Raw genomic sequence first — 23,240 nt, 5'->3', positions numbered from 1 at the left:
GAAAATAATCACAGAAATCATCTGGATAAATCAGGAAAGAATTATTCACATCTTGCAGGCGGGGCCTGAAGTGGGATGTGATACTGGTCTTTTGAGTGGGACAGACTTGAATTCAAGTCCCAGCTTAGCCATGTACTAGTTTTGGGGCTGTGGGCCAGTAGCCTGTTAGTTAACTTCTTTACCCTCAGTTTCCTTAGTTGTAAAAAAGTGGGGCTCATATCTATGTATGGTAAGGATTAAAAGAAGCAGTTCATGTATCACACTTGGTGTGTAGGCCTTGAATGAACATTAGGTCATTTTCCCTGTTCTATTCAATCCTTCACTAGCTAAAAGTACTTTCATAGATTCCCATCTGTGCCTGTGAAACTACTCATTTGCTCATCCTCAAAGGTATTTGGGTCCCCCAGATAAATGTCTAACACATACATTTCAAAATCAAATATTATACGAACCTAGGTATCTTCAAATTCAAGCAGTGGGTCAAGGTAACAAATACTGTTCTGTCAAAAAGGATCACTTTATTAATCTACACACAACACGTATAAAAGCAAGCCAAATCAAGATGTTTTCCTTAGCCATCCTTTCCACATTTTGTGTAGCTTTAGTGAACTATAAACCACTGATTTCTTCACACCTAAAAGACAAAAAGAAGAGATGGTGAGAAAATTGGTGCTTGTTGACTACATACTCAGCTAGAGCTTCCATGATATCCTGATCAGAGATCTATCTTTGGAGTGGGGCAGTAATGGGCTGACTGGGGTGGGGTCCCAGGAGACCCTGGGAGCCAAAGATGATTAAAGGTCACCATGATTAACATACGGGGAAGAGATTCTGATTTAGACATCTACTCCAACAGTGCCATAGATGCCAAAGGTACCTGAGTTAACGGAATAAGTGAATCTTTTGAGTTACGAGTCTATCATCAACCTCTGACTTGAGTAGCTCTTTTAGAGAGGAGAAAGGAAAACAAAGACAAAACTCTGTATGTAACTGGGTATCCTCTGCTCCTTTTCTATGCCGGCATCCCAACCACCCCCAGCTCCCTGCTGCTGTGTCACTGAGTATGCCACGGCCTGCCCAGAACGAATGTCGGTTCCATCACTTTCTGCAGGTACCCTCTTCATCCCCTTTCAGATCCCTTCTATAGAGGGGCCTTCCTGAACACCCCAGGCCAGCTCAGATGCAGCTCCTCCTGGTTCCACAGCACCTGCGCTGACTTCTCTTACAGCACTTACCACACTGTGTGGTGCTTGTCAGCTTACTGACCTGTCCCTCTGCCTAGACTGGGAGCTCCTCAAGGACAGGGAGCTCGTCCCCTTCATCGCTGTATCCCCATCACCTAGTACAGTACCTAGCACATAGCAGGTACTCAGTAGATGCTTTTGAAATGACGGAACAGATGCACCTCATTGAGATATTTGACCTTATAGCACCCTCCACCTACTTAATCACAAGTACCTGATGAAACTGGAGAAGAGGCTCTCTGGGGGCTAATGGGACAGAAGTAAGATGGGGTAGAACAATGGGATGCTATTTGTCTGTCAGGTCTAATAGGATCCTATTTGCAGATGGTCTTATGGGCTCAACTTCCTTTGTGCTGAGGATGAGATCATTTAGTCCATGTTTCAGGATGTGGCCCAAAGATTCGAACAGTCTTTTTCCCCATGAGATAGGAACTGTGGTCTGTGCTGCACGTCTGAAATGCACACCTCTGGCAGTGCGCTTTAAGCACTGGTAGGCACTGTGGATGAGGTAACAGCATTAAATCTGGAGACTCCTAGTAGTGGGGCTTGAGTGGTCTCTTGAAAATACCCCGGCCTGTTACCTGTAAGCTGCCCAGTCCACTTAGAATCTTTGAAGAAACTACTGCAGGGAGTGGCAGGTAAAAAGTCTGCATACCAGGAAAATTGTTAGCAAATACTTCTAGAAACTTTGGCCCAGCTTGCCTACTGTTTGCAAATGGACTTAGCCTGGTCAAGAAACTCAGGGCTCCTTTCCCTGCCTCCACCTCTTTTAATTTTCTCCCTGGAGCAACCACTTCGGTGAACCTCACCCACTTGAGCATTGAGACTGGAAACTTCTTACGTAAGGTGCTTTTTAATATTCCAGCCAGAACCAATCGAGACACTAAGCAGAACACAGGTAGGTGCATACAGTAAGATTCAACACAGCAACCCCAGGGCACTGAGTCACAGCCAGAGGAAGATGCATCGGCCATGCTAAGTCCCAGCTCAACTTCACAAACCTTACATATAGATATGCTGGACCTTAACATTTAAGGTAAATATCTAAAGTACATGAATGTCGCCATGTAGACAAATTTTGCTGCTACTGCAAAGAAACCTCCCTTCATTGGGGTGCCTGGGTGGCTCAGTTGGTTAAGTGTCTGCCTTCGGCTCTGGTCATGATCTCAGGGTTCTAGGATCGAGCCCCACATCGGGCTCCCTACTCACAGGGAGTCTGCTTCTTCCTCTCCCTCTGCCTCTCCCCTGGCTTGTGCTCTCTCTTTCACTCTCTCTCTCAAATTAAAAATCTTAAAAAAAAAAAAAAAGGAAACCTCCCTTCATTAAAAACAGTCTCTCCCTTCGATGGCTCTGCCAGAGATTCTCAGAAAGACTGCAGCAGGGAATTGTGTTAGAGAGAGCACTGGAGGGGTGCCTGGGTGGCTCAGTCAGTTAAGCGGCTGCCTTCAGCTCAGGTCATGATCCCAGGGTCCTGGGATCGAGCCCTGCATTGGGCTTCCCGCTCAGCAGAGAGCCTGCTTCTCCCTCTCCCTCTGACTGCCGCTCTGCCTACTTATGCTCTCTATCTCTCTGTCAAATAAGTAAAAATCTTGAAAGAAAGGAAGGAAGGAAGGAAGGAAGGAAGGAAGGAAGGAAGGAAGGAAGGAAGGAAGGAAGGAAGGAAAGAGAAAGAAAAGAAGAAAGAAAGAAAGAGAGAGAGAGAGAGAGAGAGAGAGAGAGAGAGAAAGAAAGAAAGAAAGAAAGAAAGAAAGAAAGAAAGAAAGAAAGACTCGAAGAGAAGTCAAGAGACCTGAATTCTAGTCCCAACTGGACCACAAACTTACAGTATGACGCACCCTCTCTGGGCCTCGACTTCCTCATCTGTAAAAAGACTGGCTGGACTAGTTTGGGGTTCCCTGACAAGGGGCCGTGGGCAGGTTTCAACATCGGACTGCAGGAAAGTTAGGAGGAAACCAGAAAGTATGCTGTGTGCGTGGATGTGCTCACTTCTGTGCCGACGGTAGTTTTCGTCGGGTTTTCACAGGGAGCTAGGATTTGCAGAAGGTTAAGAACCAACAGACTGGAATGAAGGATCCTTTCTGCCTTAATATTCTAATTGCAACACCAGTGGAAAACTGAAACTCCATGAAGTTGTGGTGGGCAACCTTTCCAATACAGGGCACAGAAGCTGCTTACCCATAAAGACAAAATTCACAAACTAGATTCAGTAAAATTAAGAATGTCTTTTCATCAAAAGACACCATCCAGTGAGGGAAATGACAGCCCCCCATGCAGAAGACTTTTGCATTACATATTATCAGACAAAGGACCTGTATTCAGACTATATGAGGAATTCAGTAAGAAAAGCAGACAATTCAATAGAAAAATGAGCAAAACACTAGAATAGGCACTTCACAAAAGAGGATATCCAAATAAGTGTGAACAAATGCCCAGCTTCATGAGTCATCAGGAAAATGTAAATTAAAACTCCAATATGATACCACCACTCACCTACCGGAGTACCTAAAGTGAGAAAGACACGGACCGTCAAGTGAGAAGGAGCCACACCAAGAGCTCAGCTAGTGGGGGTGTAATGTGGACAACTGTTTGGTAGTATTACCAAAGTGGAACATTCACATAACGCTATGACGCTGTAATTCTACCCCTAAGTATGCACCTAGGAGAAACGCCTATGTTCGTTTACCAAAAGACAGGTACAAAAACATTCACAGCAGCACTACCTGTAAGGGCCCCAAACTGGAACCAACCCAAGAAACCGTCAACAGGAGAGTAGATAAACTGTGGTGTAATCATACAATGGACTTGGTGCAATGAGGATAAATGAACTATTACTGCTCCCAACACCATGTTGAATCTCACTGACGTAAAGAGGAGGGAAAGCCCTGGGAGACTACATATTTATCTAAAGTTCAAAAATGGGCACAACAGAAGCATGGCATTAGAAGTCAGAGAGTAGTTACCCCTGGAGAACTAGTGACTATGACTGGCACACCATCTGAGGGACAGTCTTGTTCTATTTCTTCATCTGGGTCCTAGGTTCACGAGTGTGTTCACTTGGTGAAAATTCACCAAATTTACGATTTGTGCACTTTTCTGTATCTATGGAGATTTTTTCCTACTACCAGAAAACCTAGAATCTTTCATTTACTCAGTCACTGAAATATATTGAACCAATATTTATTGAGCATCTATATAAGACATTGAACTAGATGTTGAGGTTATGGTCTCTGCTCTCAGAGTTTACAATCCATAGAATTCTACTTGGCTTACATTAAGCCTCCTTTTGGTTTCTGCTCTCTTTCTATAGAAAAGGATGGTGATTTGGGAAGTTTGCATTTAGAATGTGTCTTCAGGGAAGACAGCCTGCTAAGAGAGAAACTTTAAGAATCATCATCATCGTCTTTGCTCCTTCCCCAATGGATAAAGATGTAATATCTCTTTAGATAACAGCATCTTTAGACACATCTTTATCTACCTGAAGTGGTCATTATGAATTCTGACTAGTATCTAAAGTCAGGTCTTTTTTTGGAAGCATATAGAAATCCACTTCAATATCTGGCTCCTCAAGTTTTACTTCTGTTGAGTTCCAGCCTGTTTCACATGACCTGCAGCAAAGTTACTACACATGTAAGACCATGAATCCCTGTGTGACCTTAAATAAGATGGATCCAGTAACAGACATGGTTCTGCAGGAAACAATGTGAGGCAGAGATATGAGTAGGCTGTGAGAGGTCTCTCCCTTCCCATAATTCTACATTTCAGGTATTTAGGAGGGAAAATCAGTAAGCCCCCAAACATTCTTCCAATTATTTTCCAACCACAGTTAGATATTATCTACAAAGAAAATCTCTTGAAGCAGAAGCACAAACTTATTTTAAGGACTCTCAGGTTAAATAATAAGCAAATCGCTAGGAAAAAAAACCCTTAACTATTATTATGTGCTCTTCTTATTTAATGTGTAGACACTAAAAAATGGAAGAAGTATTTTAGTTATAAGAAACTGGAAGCAGAAGATAATCGACAATCCATTCTCTTGTGTTCCAGGAAAGGGCTGGTAAGGAACCCCTCAGGCATGCCAGAAACTTTTTAGGAACAAGACTAAACCCGTCTTGTTAATTCAGGTGAATCCTTTGAAGCTAGAGAGGTAAACAGGTATCTGTCCCCAGAGTCAGTTCTGACTGACCAGAAAGTCAGGTGGGGAAAAAAAAAAGCAAGATTTCAGAAATTAAGCTCATCATCCTCCCCAACCTCCCCACCTCTGGGAATGGCACCACCATCCAGCGCCTCCCAGGCCAGACATGGAGTTTTCTCTGACTCCCCCCTCTCCTTCACTCCCCGTATCCCTCCAACCATCTGGAACAGGTAACTTGCCCTCTAAATTTTGCATGCGTCTCCTCTCTCTCTGCCTGTACTACAATGACCCGAGTTCAGGCTGCCTAACTCCTCCCCTGACTGGCTGAACCATGGCTAATCAGTTTCCTGAGCAAGAGTGTTATCGCCCCTCCATCTGCTCTCTACTCTCTAGCCACCAAGTTCTTTCTACAATCCTTCCTTGGCTTCCCTCTGCCCTCAAAATAAACTCTGAATTCCTCTGCCTGGCTTTTCAGGCTCCCTTTGCCGGCTCCTGCTTAATTCTCAGTCTTATCACTAAATCCTCCATCTCTCTCCTATTCCCGTACCAGAAGACTCAGAAAGGTTAGTAACGTGAAGGCTGCTGCTGATCAGAATACAACACTTTGCTTAGCTGGTCTTCTGTGACCCATGTGAGATGCGAAGCCATTTGCTGCTACCATGAAAAGAAGAGAAGGCAAGTGTCAGGAGACTAAATGGCCTTTCACTTCTCCCGAGCTGCTGGTTGAGTTAGGCTAAAAGGGGAAAATAGTGTTTGGCTTTGGAGGCATTTCTGTACTCACCTTTGAACATGGGGGTATCTGATGATGAAGGGATTTCAAGGGAACTAATAAAGACAGAGTCAGACCACATGAGAACAGGCAACTGTGTTATCCAACACAGTTTATGAGAAAAGGCAATCCTCTGGGCTGGTTATAGATACCTGGCCTCTGTCTTGTCTAGGAATAGAGTGATATTTAGATCTAGAGTCATCCAAGTTTATAAAGCACCTACTAGGTACATACTGGACACTCTCAGAACACATAGCGGCCTGGGTATTAGGATCCCCTCCATTTCAGGGAAGAAGGGCTAATTAACATGCCAAGGTTACAGAGCAAAGAAATGAGTAGCTGCGACTCAAGTCCAGGACTTCTGACCCCAAGCTTAGCTCCTCGGTCAGCGATCTCTCTGAATTGAATTTGAATATTAAAGGTATTCACTAGCTAAGGGGGAAGACTGAACCTGCCTTTTCACCCCCACTGAGTGGGACGTTGCAAAGGGGAGGGGTGAGAATGGCTGCTAAGGAATATAAATACACAGGTTTTCCCACCCTGCACATGACGCATCAGCTAGCTAGCTGAGAAACTGAACACGGGTAGAACGTGGGGGGTTTTGCCTGAGCAAAGCAGGCAGAATGCCAGCCACCACCACAAAGAGAGGACTTCTAAGGAACAACACGCAGAGGCTTAGAGGTTCTGAAGTTTGCTGTGAAGTCAAAGGGAAGAGGAACAGTCAACCAGCCACTCGGGGCCTTTCTTGCTGGTTTGCTCCAACTGGAGACCTGATTCATGGGTGGGTGAATGCCATCTGAATATGACAGTGCAAAGACGCCTAAAGAGGGGTCAGGTTAAGGATACCAAGAAGATAAAGTCCTGGCACTGTGCTAGATGGGTTTATTTATCATAAGATGTAATTTTCACAACCTGGTAAGGCAGGTATAATTATCCCTACGAGATTAAAACTCCAAAAAATTAGGTAACTTGCCCAAGTCACAGTAGTTAAGTTGGAATATGAGCCCCAGGCTCTGGGCCTTTGGCCTGAGCTGCCTTCATCACAGCCCACAAGCACCATAAAACCAGAGAAACCAGAGCATAAGGTAAACCCACACTTGGTCACTTTCCACAGTTTCTGCACGCGCAGAGCAGGCTGCACACATTCTGGTACTCTGGCCTTCCACGGTCCAATAAGGCATCTTCGGAAAGGAAAGGGAAGCAGGCAGTGAGCACACCAGCCCTGGGCACCAGGGCGGCCACAGGAAAACTGGGCTGTGGCTTTGTGTCACCCACTGCCCTCTGCTGGCCACTGGAAAGAGCAGGCGGAAAGAGGACCAAAGATTCATTTCAGGTTGAAGGGTCAAGAGGTGATGATGACAGATTTTTCAAAACGTTTTATTAGAGAAAAACTCAAACTTATAAAAGAAGAGTAGATCATGTCTCATGTTTCTTCACTCAGCTTCAACAATATATCAATTCAGGGCAAATTTTGTGTCCTCTACCCCTAACCCCCTTCCCTCCACCATGTTTTATTTTCAAGCAAATCTCAAACATCCTGTCATTTCATTTGTAAAAATGTTAATATGTATTTCTAAAAGAAAAGAAAAATTTAAAAACCCTGTAACACATGATCATAGCTAAAAAATAAAAAAAATCCATAAATCTAATAATTCCTTATGGGTCAAGAAGCCCAAAACAGAAAAAAAAAAAAAAAGAAAGAAAGAAAACCCAAAGCATTCAGCCTCACCCAAGAAGCTGCAATCATGCAAATCACAGATTAACAGTCTGAACCACCCAAGCAAACAAAAACACCTCATCTTCAGCCTTGCCAGGATAAACCAGCAGGAACATAGATTAAATAAATATCTTAATTGGAAATGCAAAGCTATGCACTCCTGTGCAGTAGGAAGATCTTCAGCTGAGTAGATTTGGCACATGAGCTACTAAATCTTTGTTGAATTTTTGGCTGAATCTTTCCAAAGACTCAGGAGGGGCAGCACTGTGTCCTTGGGGCCAAACACAGCTGGGTATCCAGGAAGCTGGGGTGAGAGGTTAAGAGGTGTGACCACGCCAGCTTCCTGGCAAGTTCAGCCCAGAGATCAGAATCAGGCTGAAAGATTACTCCCTACTTGGCGTTACCTATCTATCACCAGTACCATCTATCACCCAGTACTGCAAATTTCTATTTACACATCTGTCTCCCCTTCTAGATTATGAACTCCCTGAAGGTAGGACGGTGTGTTCACTTTTGCATCCTGCATGGCTGGCACATTAGAGAGGCTCAGTAGATGGTCACATAAAGAAAGACCGAACTATAAAGTCCATCATTTGACAATACCAAGTGTTGGAGAGAATGGGGAGAAAAGAGAACTCTCATTTCCTGCTAGTAGGACTATAAATTGATATAACCCCTCTGGAGGGCAATATGGCAATATCCAAAGATATGTTCAAATGCTTAAGCGCATAAAACAAGAACAGGATGTTTTAAAATTTTTTTGAAGAATATATATTCAGGGGCGCCTGGGTGGCTTAGTTGGGTAAGTGTCCGACTCCCGATTTCAGCTCAGGTCATGATCTCAGGGTCGTGAGATCGAGCCCTATGTAGGGCTCTGCGCTCAGCATGGAATCTGCTTGAGATTCTCTGCCTCTCCCTCTGCCCCTCCCCCTGCTCGAGTGCACACATGTGTACGCGCTCTATTAAGTAAATCTTTAAAAAAAATAAACAAAAATGTACATTCAGAGAATAAAAAAAGAACACAGAAAGAGCTCCTGGAAATTAAAAATACAATAGCAGGAATAAAATACTCAAGAAGGGTTGGAAGCTAAAGTTGAGAAAATCTCCCAGAAAACAGAGCAAAAAGAGAGAAAAAATAGGAGACAAAAGAAAGAAAACCAAAGGGCTCTTTGAGGAGGTCCAATATCTGAATAAAAGGAGTTCCAGAAAGAGAAGAGAGAAAACAGATGGGAAGAAGGTAAAAAAAAACAATAAAAGAAAAATTTCTTGTATTCTTATTTTCTGAGGTTCCAAAATGAAAGAGCAATGAGTACCCAGTAAAGTAGATAAAAACAGATTCATTATCAAAGCCTATCACTGAGAAATGTCAGAGCCCTGGGGGCAAGTGAAGACCTAACTGGCTTCCAGAAAGAATATACACAAAAGAACAAAGGACTGAGAATCAGAATGGCTTTGGACCTCGACAGCAATCCTCAAGTGAGAAGATAATCGGAATAATGATGTCGAAATTCTTAAAAAAAATGATTTCTAATCCATCTCCAGCCTAAGTGTCAATTATATGTGAGGGTAAGCTAAAGATATTTCTAGTTATACACGGTCTCCCAGTTTGCCTCCCTGCATCCTTTCTCAGGAAGTTACTGGAGGCGTGCCTCACCAAAATGAGAGTGTACACCACAAAAGTAAAAGACACAAGAGACAGGAGACAGGGGAAGACAATCTCCGTGGGAAAAGAAAGTCGTGCAGGGAAGGAAAAGTGTATGATACGGCTCACCTATGAATCACAGTAACAGAGTCATACGCTGTAAACTCTGACGACTGGCTTCACCAACGCTACACAGCAACTACCCGAGGACCCAGGGAAGGGAGGGGCGAGCATGTGCGGCGGGGTGGGTACAAGAGCTGAATTCGAATCTGCCAGAGTGAGAAGTCCACAGATGATGCCGACCACGGAAAAGGAGAGAAGCAGCAGTATACACCTACTATTTAGCAAACTGACAGTGGACATAAAACCAAGCCACTAGGAGAGTTAGCAGCAGTTGTCTCTGGAGAGGGGAAATGGCGGCGGGGGGTGGGGGGCGGGGAGAAGGGCAAGGTACTATTGCTTTGGCAACAATATGCACATGTGACTTTCACAAATCCTAAAATGAGGGGACAACCTGCACACAAGGAGTTATTCAGAAAACCGAGAGGGGCAGTAAGCCTTCCAACAGCACCTCACATGGTCTGATGGTTTTAGATCAGATGACAGTGTTTTGCCTGTCTGTACACCAGTGCTACGTCCTAGTTCACGACCACCACACTTCAGCACTTCAGAAGTACTTGCAGGACACAGATGCAGCTTTACGTTTTAATCAGGAATGCTGAGGCCACTCAATCCAGCAGGTACATTAAGCCTGGATCTTCGAAAAGGAAATGATTTTACTTTGCAAATAACAATTAGATGTCTCTAAGAGGACATTTTGAGGTGTTGGTTCAGAGGCTCTCCCCTTGCCCCCTCCGTAGACTGAGAGCTCGCTTAACCCAGAGCTCCAGGACTCGGCCCAGCTAACAAACACAGGAAACGAGGGTGGCAAACGGTGATATAGGAGCTTTGTATAGAAACACGTACATTTGCGTAATAGGCCTTTACACGCTTTATATGTAGCTTTTTACCTGTAACCTTCATTACATTGTGAATTAAACGTTAACTCTTGTCAAAAACAAAAACAAAACAACAACAACAAACAACAACCATGGATTTTCGGAAGTTCTTACCAGCAGTGAAAATGCCTTTGGTGCTCTGTTTCATACTAGAAGGTCTCACAATTGCTGAAAGCCCTGTTGAGAGAAAACCAGCAAGGATGCCAAAAAAGCCAGATGTTAGTCATCTTAACACTTTTAAAACCTAAAACGTAATATTCTTTCCAGTTATCCAAGAAAACCAGCAAATCCAGCTCTGCCCTGGTGTCACAGAATGACAGTGGAAGGGGTATCAGGATTGAGGGCCAGGAGACCGGAGCTGCCAGCCGTGTCACCGACCAGTCGTGTGAGCTCAGGCAAATGCCTGCTCCCCTCTGAGCCTGGACCTCCTCACCTTAATTAAAACAGGGTTGGGGGGGGTAGGGGGGCCAAGTCACCCTCAAAGGTCATTTTATGACTTTAAATCTGCTTAAGGAGGCTGGATCTCAAACCCAAGATGTGAAATGATTAAAAAGAACCCAAAATTTCTGCCTAGGAGAAAAACTTCCATTCTGAAAACATACACAGGACTCCTCAGTCCTTCATCCTCTCACAAAGGCAGCAGAGATCATATTGTGACCAGAATCATGTTAAAATGAAAACAAACAACGTGGCTCCTCACTTATCTTCAGAATTGGTACCTGGGAACCTAAACGCATGCTCTGACAGCCTGGGGCAGGTTCCTGGGAGAGTGCGTCACTGGAGGGGCATCTGGGGCAGTAGCTTTCATCTTTGAGGAGCTCAGGAAATGTTTACTCAATAAAACAGGAGAACGTGCTCATCTGGGGAAGGGAGTCCTTTTCAATCATGATTATTTCTTTACTGACAGCCCTCGTGAATTATCTTTAACGCCTCAAAGGGAAGTGGGTCTCTGAAGATAAGCTTTTTGGGTAAACATTGGGAAGGCCCTGGGGATAATATGTGGAACATGGGCCATGTCAGAGGGAACTGACGGAACACATGATGAGACACACTGAACGGGAGTCGGCTGATGAAAGCTGTGTTCCTCATGTTAGAAAAGCGCTAAAAATGGCACTAGTCTTCTTTCTCAGACCACCATGAAGGACACAGAGGAGTCTTTGGAATAACTTCTAGAAGTTATGCTCCTGGAACCAAAACAAACATTGTTCCCCCCTTTGACAGTGATTTAGGACCCAGGAATCTGAAAACAGAAGTACTTTCACCACCCTACTTCAAACAAATGACAATTTAGATTTGGAAAAACCCCAGATTGTTAGTGCTTTCTTCTTCCCTGAGACAATCTGTCTCTTGATCTCTCTAGGCAAGAAAGAATAAAGAACACACCTCAGTCACAAAGTTTGCTTTTTACCCATGGCCAGCACTTCCTTGACGTCAAATCCATAAACATACCTAGTCGTACCACTTCTCCACAGTCAGGATCATGAGCAACTTGCAATAAAGTTTCTTCCACATCTCTGTTTTTTCCAGGAGGGTCCATAATATGATTTATTTGTTGCTGTAAGGTTTTGGGCAATGTCATTAGCTGAGTGAATTGTCCTTCTGGGCTTTTATCTATCTAAGGGGGAAAAAAAAAGATAATGTCTATGGAAAGTTCTTTGAATTCTATAACGACTCAAAGAAACATGGCTTCTCTTTCAAGTCATATAAACATACATGAACCCATTCCCTAGACTGGGCAGCATGCTAAGGAGACTGGCTCCTTTCTGAAACTGAATGCACAAGAGTTCAAATGCTAAGTTCCTTCAAAAAGGCCAACTCTTTTCCTACAGTAGTCCACTTTCACATGAGAAAAGAATAGAAGCCTCTTTAAAGGATCAATTTCTGACTCTCAGTTTTAAAATTTTTATTTGTTTTACATCCAGCAGTTGAAGGAAGTGAGGCTGCTGCTAACATTCGCTGAGGCTCAGCAAATCCAGGCACTCAGACTCCCTCTCCCACTTTCAACACAGGGGCACTGAGCGACACAGCCAGGGTCATGCTGCCAATCGGAGAGAGCAGCGTCTAACCTCATGTCTCCTGCCTTCTGGGCCTTTCTATTCATTGTGCTGTATTTCATTAACTGTGGGAATAAACTGAGGACAAGGACTAAACTTATTTGCTTTTAATCCCCTGGCACACAGTAGGTAGTCAAAAAACACTGGTTGAGTAAGGGAATGAATAACTGAATCAATAAAACTTAGTTGTCATTATTTCTTAAGTATGATTAAATTATACCAGTGGGTTCTGTGCCCCACATATTCTAAATACATCAAGCTGAAAGATAAATACTGAAATAAAACATACAAACTATGCATCAGACTTGACTTTGAATCCAAAGTTAGCCACAGAGCCGAGGCCACACCTAGCTTCCCTAACTCCTAGTCTAATATAGTTTACTTCACAGAACTAAGTTTTTACAAAATCATGTAAACATTGCCTGCCTGCGAAGGTGAGAACCAGTAACGCTGCCCTCAGTGGCTCATCCCATTATTTTTCAGGTAAGAATCTGTCTTGTATTCTTTTTTTTTTTTTTTAAGATTTTATTTATTTATTTGACAGAGAGAGACACAGTGAGAGAGGGAACGCAAGCAGGGGGAGTGGGAGAGTTCTGGAGAAGCAGGCTTCCCACGGAGCAGGGAGCCCGATGAGGGGCTCGATCCCAGGACCCTGGGATCATGACCTGAGCTGAAGGCAGACGCTTAACTGACTGAGCCATCCAGGTGCCCTGTCTTGTATTCTTTCAACAGATGTTTAGGTTTTAACTTTGACTAAGAGAACAGTAAGAAAAAAACTAGGCAAATGAATGTATTAAATTTTAGATTCAGATTTTCCAGATATGACTAACTTTCTTATTAACACTTAGAATTCACTCATTCTACCACTTTTTTTCATTTAATAAGTATTTATTGAGTAGTAATGTCTAGATTTTCTAGTTTTCTATAAAATTTATGCAACGAAGAACAAAGTACTATTATCTAGTGGCTCCAGTAAAAATTAAGGTCTTTTTTTTTTAACCTGAGTATTTCACATTTATCATTAAAAGGATTCTAAATTCACAGGATTTGAACTCTATATAGCTTTGCTTCAATAAGTGACAAAAACTGTGGATATTACTGTATAATATATTAGAAATAACATTTATGGACTCGTATTTTGGGGCTAAGAATTGAGATTAGTCAAAAGGATCTTCTATTACTGTAAGGCTTTATCTACGAAGCTTTCAGGAATTTCAGAGATACCAAAATGGCTTGAGTAATATGAGGAGTTAAAAAAAGAGTATTTGCCACTGCTTTCTCTTGAGGAAAAGAATGCACTGGAATTTTTGCTTGAAAGACAAAATACTAGGTGACATTTTCAAATAAATTGTTAAATTCTGTGTAATTATCCTTTTTGATTCTCATTAAAACATGGAAGTGAAAGCATTCAGTTAAATCGTGAGAGTCAGTAAATAAAGGAGAAGAAATTTTTTAAAAAATCGTGAAAGTCAAACTGCATTTTAAAAGCAGATAAGACCACATACTGCATGGTTCCATTTATATGAAGTGTCCAGAATAGACAAATCCATACAGGCAGAAAACAGATTATTGGTAGCCTCTTGGGAGGGGAAGCTAGGGACTACCAATGGATGTGGGGTTTCTTTTTCGAGTGGTGGAAATGCTGTAAAATTAGACTGTAGTGACAGTTGCACAACTCTGTGAATACACTAAAAACCACTGAATTTTATGGTATGTGAATTATATCTCAATAAAGCTGATGTTTTAAAAAAGCAGATGTGGTCACCTGGTACTGGGTGCTGTACTGTACCACCCAGGTGCTGGCTTAGGGGCCAAGGTACTCGTTCCACTAGCTGCTGGCGAAGTGGGCTGAATCCCTCTCTCAGAGTCCCTCCTAGACTTGTCCTCAGCCAAAGGGAGCTGCCTGGATCCAATGACTGGACGATGCAGGAGTACAAAGGCCTGGCCTCTCTGTCCCAAGCTGGGACAACCCGGAAAGGCCACCTAGTTCCGCAGTGCCACCGTAGGATCAGATGAGGGCTTGTTTCAGATCTGCTCAATCCCGACTGTACATGGCAGGTACGAGGAGCAATCCTAAAGAGCATACTCTATGACGGCATTTTAGAGCTGACATACCATGGAAGGCCAAGCAGAAGCCTCTGAAGCTGCCATTTTACCTCTTACACAAAACAGTAATTAAAAAAACAACAACAAACATCACATCTCAGGAGGAAAAGCAGAAATTAGTGCTATCTGTAAACCTAAAGGATGCAGGGGTGTGATGTTTAATTTTGTGTCACTTGGCTAGGCTATAGTGCTCAGTTGCTTGGTCAAACATTAGTCCAGATGTTATTATAAAAGTATTTTTTAAAGATATAATTAACATTTAAGTCAGCAGACTCTGAGTAAAGCGGATTACCCTCTATAATGCAGGTGGGCCTCATCTAAGCAGTCAAAGGCCTTAAGAAAAAAAGACTAAAGTCTCTGAGGAAGAAGGAATTCTGCCTCCAGATTGCCCTCAGACTCAAAAAACTACAACATACTCTTCCCTGGGTCTCCAGCCTGCTGGCATGCTCTGCAAATTTCAAACTCGTCAGCCTCCATGATTTATTTCCTTAAAATAAATCTCTCTCTCTGTATATATATCCTACTGACTCTGTTTCATTGGAGAACACTGACTAATACAAAGGCTAATGGTCCCCATCATATTTCCATTAAGTCTGGTCCTCACAAAATCCAAATGGGTTCTGGAAGATTATCCAGACTACCACAACTCAACCAAGTAGAAGTCCCAGTTACATCTGCTGTGCTGAACATGGTAAATCTGTTAGAGCAAGTCAACAGAACTGGACGTATCTGGAAGGGGCCAAGACATGGGGAATGCATTCTCTTCCATCTTTATTAGGAAGGAGGATCAGAAGCAGCTCGCGTTCATGAGATAGACAATAGTATATCTTATGGTTTGCCTCAGGGCTGTGTTAACTCTCCCATCCTCTGTCATAAGATAACCCAAGGAAACCAGACTATGTGGACATTCTGTATAATCTCAGGCTGATCCACTACATCAACGGTATGTTGCTACTGTTACCTGGTAAACAATAGGGGCAAGTACATTGGAGTGCCTGGTAGATAAATGTACTCCAGAGGGTAGAAGATAAATCCTATGATGTTTCAGGAGCCTGCCACATCAGTGAAGTGTTTAGGGGTCAAGTGGTCTGATGCATGGTGGGACATCCTCTTCAAAGTAAAGATCAACTTCGTGCATCTCGCACTTCTCACTGCTAAGAATGAAGCATGAGGCTTGGCAAGCGTCTTCAGGTTTTGGAGGCAGCAGATTCCACACTTGGCTGTAATGTTCAGACCCATTAACCAAGTGGTAAAAAAGGATGCCTGGTGTGTGAGGCTGAGAGCAGAAAAGAGCTCTGCAACAGATCCAGGCAGCAGAGCAAGCAGCCCCCCACTTGGGCCAAACAACTCTGTAAATTCTAGAGCGCTAAATGTGTCTTCGCTAAAAGAAGCCACAGGAAGCTTGTGGTAGGCTCCCAGTAGAAGAATCACAATGTAGACTGCTAGGGTTCTAGAGCAAGACCATGCCATCTGCAGTGAAGAACAAGACCTCATTTGAAATCAGCTCCTAGATATGAGACCCTGGTAGAGATGGAGCTTCTAACAATGGAGCAACAAAAGACCATGCATCAAGAACTGCCCATCACGAGCTGAGATCTCTCATATTCACCAAATCTTAAGGTCAGGCAGGCTCTACAGTAATCCACTGTAAGATAGAAGAGGTACACTAGCATTCAACATGAGTAAGGCCAGAGGGCACAAGTAAGATGCACACACAGGAAACCCAGGCCTCATAATATCCACTCTGCACTGTTGTACCAGTGCATACCATCCTATTTCTTCACTGGTTCATGCATATGGCTACATGGAGGATCCCCTATGACTGGCTTTCAGAGGATAAAGGATGAACTTGCTGCATGGAGGATTTGGCTTGGTATGTACAAGCTGAAAATGATGCATTACAGCCTCACTCAGGGATAGCCCTGAAAGACATTAATGAGGCGAAATGGGTATGCTCCAGGTAGCGCACCTGGTCATCCACTTTACATGGAGAAAGTGGCCTCAGGAAAGAAGATACAAAGACCCGTGAGGAGTGAAGCATGGTTTGCTGATTGGTTGGGCCCAAAAGGAAAAAGACTGGAAGACTAAAGACAAAAAACTAGGGAGAAAAGGCATGTGGATGGATCTATGGGAGGTGTGCACAAAGTGTGAAGATCTTTGTATTTTGCTAACGTCCACGAGAAAGCATCCTTCACAGAAGAATCAACAATAACCAAAAGGACAATTCAGCCAGTTAATTCACTAGTCTCTGTCATCCCAGTGCTGGCACAATGGTTTTTAAAAGGAGTAGCCATAGTGGCAGGGAATGAGGCTCTGCCTAGGTCCAAGGCTGACTTAGCTACTGCTGTTGTTAAAGTCTATCCTGACAGCAACAGAAGCCAACGCTGAGATCCCGATAATAGGATCATCTCCTTAAACTAACCAGCCACTTGGTGGAAGTTCACTACATCAGACCCTTTCCACCTGGAAAGGGGCAGTAATTCATCTTAATTGGAAGTAACACATATTCTGAGCATGGGTTTGCCCTTCTTGCCGACAGGACCTAGCCAGCACCATTACAGGGCTTACAGAATGCTTGCTTCACCAACATGGCTGTACCATGTAACATCACTTATGGGACCCATTTTAGAGCAAAAGAGGTACAGAGGTACAGCAATGGGCACAGGACCATAACTCTACTCTTCCTACCATATACTGCACCAAAGCTACCAAACTGATAGAAGAGTTCTCAAAAAGGGGAAATCTGGGGTCCACACAATAAAGAATTATCCAGCCTAAAACGCCAATAGTGCCATCATTAAAAAATCCTATGACAGAGCAATGAGGAACAGCTGAGCCAGCAGCTTGGAGATGATACCCTGTGCGAATGGGGTACAGTACGCATCCTAAATTAATGCCCGTTATATAGTACCTCATTCCCAACTGGTGGAATGCATAGGTCTGGGAACCAAGGGATGGAAGAAGTAACCTTGCTTCCCATTGTTCCCAGTGACGCACTCAGGAAATGTGTGCTTCCCATCCCTACAACTTTAGGACTTTAAACTTAAAAGCTAGGACTGCCACCTACTCTCTTCAGATTCCACGCCCAAAGTCCAGCAGACACAGAAAGGAGTAGCGCCACAGTGGCAGAAGTAACTGATCCTGATCATCAGAGGTAGGGCTGCTGGTACACATCTCTTAGTACCCTGTGCCCAATTTTGACGGGAAAGAGAAAGGGCAGCAATCATAGCCTGAAATGGGCAAGGTGACCGGGTCTCAGATGCCTCAGGGATGAGGGTTAGGGCCACCTCGTCTAGCCCAGCACAAGTGCTAGAAGGGAGTTTTGAATGGGTAGCATGGGAAGGAGCAGGTGGGTGTCAGTTACAGCCTCAGCAGTGCTGGGAACTGTAATTCGGCCCACGAATCTTACTCTTGTGAGCTTCCCCAGGATAAGAGATCAATTAGAATTTAGATCATGCAGGCTTTCCCACGCCATAGCAAGGAATTTGGAATGGTTTATCTTCAGGGTTAAAGAAAATTCCCAGCCCTTTCCCCTTGCTCAGTTTTCTGAAAGTTGGCAGCTAAGCACATTATCCTTCCTGATCCCAAATCAGGGAATAGATGATGTCCCTTTGGAGAAATTCTACAGATACTGACACTAAGAGAAACAGAGACAATGTAGAGAGCAAGATAAAATTTCAAAAATTATAATAAAGACCACTAGAGGGGTGATAAAAGATAATGCATTTGGAAAACAAGAACAGGATGCTATAAGAAAAAAAGAACATTCAAAGGAAATTAAAAATTTAATAGCAGTGCTAGAAGATCAATTTGAAAAATTCTTCTGGAAAGCAGAACAAAAACCCCAAAGAAACAGGAAGGAGGCAAGAGAAATTAAAAAGATCAAACCAGGAGGTCCGACAACCAGCTAACAGGAATTCCAGAAAGAACAAAGAAAATGGATATGAAGAAATTATTATAGAAATAACAAAATTTCTTAGAATTGGAGCTCACGAGTTTCCAGACTGAAAAGGCTCATGAAGTGCCAGAATAATAGTGAAAAACACATATACAAAGAAAACCATCATGAAATTTAAGACTGGAAAAAGGGAAAAGATCCTAAACACTGTCCTAGAGCTAAAAGGTCACATCCAAAGGACAGCAATCTTTTCTCTTTTAATTTTATTTATTTATTTTTAAAGATTTTATTTATTTGACAGAGAGAGACACAGTGAGAGAGGGAACACAAGCAGGGGGAGTGAGAGAGGGAGAAGCAGACTTCCCGCTAAGCAGGGAGCCCGATGAGGGGCTCGATCCCAGGACCCTGGGATCATGACCTGAGCCGAAGGCAGACGCCCAACGACTGAGCCATCCAGATGCCCCCAAAGGACAGCAATCTGAATGTCACTGGACTTTTATTATTATTATTTTTTAATTTATTTGAGAGAGACTGAGAGTGAGAGAGATCACAGAGGGAGAGGGAAAGCAGACACCACTGAGCAGAAAGCCCAACACGCGGCTTGATCCCAGGACACTGAGATCATGACCTGAGCCAAAGACAGACGCTTACCTGACTGAGCCACCCAGGACTTTTAAACACAACACTTAGAAACTAGAAGAAATGATACTATGACTTAAAAAGTCTGAGGGAAAATTATTTCCAACCTAGAATGTGATATGCAGCCCAAACTATCTATCAGTGCAAGGGTAGAATGTTCAGATGTATATGGTCTCAAAAAATGTACCTCACTGGACTTTGAAACACAACACTTAGAAACTAGGAGAAATGATGCTATGTCTTAAAAAGTCTGAGGGAAAATTATTTCCAATCTAGAATGTGTTATGTAGCCCAAACTATCAATCAGTGCAAGGATAGAATGTTCAGATGTACACGGTCTCAAAAAATGTACCTTCCTCGCAACCTATGTTAGAGAGGTACTAAAAGGTATATTTCACCATAAATTAAAGTGTAGCCATGCAAAAGGAAGATAAAAGATGCAGAAAATCAAAACCTAGCAAAGGAGAGAGGCAGAAAGAACCCTCAGGGTAATAATGAAAAGATGCTCCAGGAGAACAGCCATGCCACAAGCCTAGAAAACAACCAGTCCAGAAAGAACAGGGCACATGGGGCTCCAGGAAGAAACGTCCCCAAGAAAAATAAGAAACAGAAAATACTTGAGGTGTTGGTGTATGATGAGAGAAGCTATACAGATTTTTAAGAGGGTATGAATTAGTGACAGGAACAAAGGAAATCAAGCAAATGAAGAAAATGAGACAATTATTAACTCCAAGAAAAACAAATTTGTACAGGAAAGGAAATTTCAAAGTAATATATCTCAGCAATGAAGAAAAAGTAAGTTTCATAATAATGTAAATAGTGAATATTAACCTAACCAAAAATTATGAAATCACTGTATGTGGAGCAAGAGGGAATGAGGCAGGAAGGGCAGTGTGTGTGTGTGCAAGTGTGCAAACGTGCGTGCATGTTGGTGGGAGTGACAAGAGAGAGAAAAAATCCTCATCTTCCATAGATGGAGGACAAAAATAAAGTATGAAACAGAAAAAAAAATCAAGAAATCACAGTCAGATTATATTGTTTAGAAACAGGGAGGTAAACACAGGACCCGCTAACGAGATGAAAGCAGTGGCCTCTGGAAAGTAGCACTGAGAAGCAAGAAGGTGCCAAGCACAGAATTGCTACTTTTTGTTATAAACCTTGAGGTCCCATTTGGTTTTTAAACCACGTGCATGCATGTAAAAAAGTAAAAAAACTTGCAAAATTCGTTCAACTGACTGGTGGGTATTCGGGCATTTCATGTTACTCTTTTTTTTTGTTTAAAATAATTCTTTTTTTTCTTTCAAAGTTCCCTTTTAGTTGTAGAAATTCCCTTAATTCTATATTCAAAATAATATTAATTGCCCCTATTATTTGGAAGAGGAAGAGCATTTAAAAAGTAAAATACATAAAAAAACAACTCTGTGGTTTCTAGAGTTTTAAAAAATCTTTTTTTTTTTTTAAGATTTTATTTATTTATTTGACAGAGAGAGAGAGAGAGACAGCATAAGCAGGGGGAGCGGGAGAGGGAGAAGCAGGCTTCCCGCCGAGCATGGAGCCCGATGCGGGGCTCGATCCCAAGATCCCGGGATCAGGACCTAAACCAAAGGCAGACACCCAACAACTGAGGCGCCCAGGTGCCCCGAGTTTTAAAAAAATCTTAAATTCAAATTACTTTCTCAAAGGAAAAGTCCTTTAACATTTATTTAATATTTATTTTCAAATAATAATATCATTTTTAAAGATACCTGGAAAGAAATTTCCATTTAATATAACAAAAGGAAAGCCAAGACATAATAAACATAATAAACAAGTGAGGAAAAAAATAAGCGTCAGAATACTATGTGTAAGAGTCTATTTATATAGAACAAAACCAAACAAAAAAAGACCAAACTTCGATGATATGATACTGTATGTGGAAAACCCAAAAGACTCCACCCCAAAACTGCTAGAACTCATACAGGAATTCAGTAAAGTAGCAGGATATAAAATCAATGCACAGACATCAGTGGCATTCCTATACACCAACAAGACAGAAGAGAGAGAAATTAAGGAGTCGATCCCATTTACAATTGCACCCAAAACCATAAGATACCTAGGAATAAATTTAACCAAAGAGGCAAAGGATCTGTACTCAGAAAACTATAAAATACTCATGAAAGAAACTGAAGAAGACACAAAGAAATAGAAAAACGTTCCATGCTCATGGATTGGAAGAACAAACATTGTGAAGATGTCAATGCTACCTACAGCAATCTACACATTCAATGCAATCCCCATCAAAATACCATCCACTTTTTTCAAAGAAATGGAAGAAATAATCTAAAATTTGTATGGAACCAGAAGAGACCCCGAATAGCCAGAGGAATATTGAAAAAGAAAAGTAAAGCTGGCGGCATCACAATTCCAGACTTCCAGCTCTATTACAAAGCTGTCATCATCAAGACAGTATGGTCCTGGCACAAAAACAGACACATAGATCAATGGAACAGAATCGAGAGCCCAGAAATGGACCCTCAACTCTATGGTCAACTTATCTTTGACAAAGCAGGAAAGAATGTCCAATGGAAAAAAGACAGTCTCTTCAACAAATGCTGTTGGGAAAATTGGACAGCCACATGCAGAAGAATGAAACTGGACCATTTCCTTACACCACACACAAAAATAGACTCCAAATGGTTGAAAGACCTAAACGTGAGACAGGAGTCCATCCAAATCCTAAAGGAGAACACAGGTAGCAACCTCTTCGACCTCAGCCACAGCAACTTCTTCCTAGAAACATCGCCAAAGGCAAGGGAAGCAAGGGCAAAAATGAACTATTGGGATTTCATCAAGATAAAAAGCTTTTGCACAGCAAAAGAAACAGTCCACAAAACCAAAAGACAACCGACAGAATGGGAGAAAATATTTGCAAATGACATATCAGATAAAGCGCTAGTATCCAAAATCTATAAAGAACTTATCAAACTCAACACCCAAAGAACAAATAATCCAATCAAGAAATGGGCAGAAGACATGAACAGACATTTTTCCAAAGAAGACATCCAAATGGCCAACAGACACATGAAAAAGTGCTCGACATCGCTCAGCATCAGGGAAATCCAAATCAAAACCTCCATGAGATACCACCTCACACCCGTCAGAATGGCTAAAATTAACAAGTCAGGAAACGACAGATGTCAGCGGGGATGCGGAGAAAGGGGAACCCTCCTACACTGTTGGTGGGAATGCAAGCTGGTGCAGCCACTCTGGAAAACAGTATGGAGGTTCCTCAAACAGTTGAAAATAGAGCTACCATATGATCCAGCAATTGCACTACTGGGTATTTAACCACAAAGATACAAATGTAGGGATCTGAAGGGGTACGTGCACCCCAATGTTTATAGCAGCAATGTCCACAATAGCCAAACTGTGGAAAGAGCCAAGATGTCCATCAACAGATGAATGGATAAAGAAGAGGTGGTATATATACACAATGGAATATTATGCAGCCATCAAAAGGAATGAGATCTTGCCATTTGCAACGACGTGGATGGAACTGGAGGGTGTTATGCTGAGTGAAATAAGTCAATCAGAGAAAGACATGTATCATATGACCTCACTGATATGAGGAATTCTTAATTTCAGGAAACAAACTGAGTGTTGCCGAGTGGTGGGGGGTGGGAGGGATGGGGTGGCTGGGTGATAGACATTGGGGAGGGTATGTGCTATGGTGAGTGCTGCGAATTGTGCAAGACTGTTGAATCACAGATCTGTACTTCTGAAACAAATAATGCAAGATATGTTAAGAAAAAAAAAAGAAAAAGAAGAAGATAGCAGGAGGGGAAGAATGAAGGGGAGTAAGTCGGAGGGGGAGACGAACCATGAGAGACGATGGACTCCGAAAAACAAACTGAGGGTTCTAGAGGGGAGGGGGGTGGGGGGGATGGGTTAGCCTGGTGATGGGTATTAAGGAGGGCACGTTCTGCGTGGAGCACTGGGTGTTATGCACAAACAATGAATCATGGAACACTACATCAAGAACTAATGATGTAATGTACGGTG

At 42.6% G+C, this 23,240-nt stretch overlaps 1 protein-coding gene across 4 annotated transcripts in view; it reads right to left on the bottom strand.

Annotated features, from left to right (window-relative positions):
* Positions 1 to 493: 493 nt before the first annotated feature.
* The window catches only part of TAMM41 (TAM41 mitochondrial translocator assembly and maintenance homolog), a 50,651-nt gene continuing 27,904 nt past the window's right edge, over positions 494 to 23,240 (bottom strand). For 3 of the 4 annotated variants that reach the window (XM_028101682.1, XM_028101684.1, XM_028101685.2), the window contains 3 exons: positions 11,952 to 12,117; positions 10,617 to 10,679; positions 494 to 634 (listed from right to left, as the gene is read on the bottom strand). In XM_028101682.1, the coding sequence (XP_027957483.1) occupies positions 558 to 634; positions 10,617 to 10,679; positions 11,952 to 12,117 (306 nt within the window). In that variant the 3' untranslated portion in view covers positions 494 to 557. The remainder of the gene's footprint in view (positions 635 to 10,616; positions 10,680 to 11,951; positions 12,118 to 23,240) is intronic. The other variant, XM_028101683.1, reaches the window with a different exon arrangement.

Source organism: Eumetopias jubatus, unplaced genomic scaffold, assembly GCF_037043125.1.
Source record: "Eumetopias jubatus isolate StellerSeaLion01/CBP00866 unplaced genomic scaffold, mEumJub1_p1.0 scaffold_1, whole genome shotgun sequence".
Taxonomy (NCBI): Eukaryota; Metazoa; Chordata; class Mammalia; order Carnivora; family Otariidae; genus Eumetopias; species Eumetopias jubatus.
The sequence above is the reverse complement of the archived record's forward strand: the minus strand, read 5'-3'. Positions and strand labels throughout refer to the sequence as shown.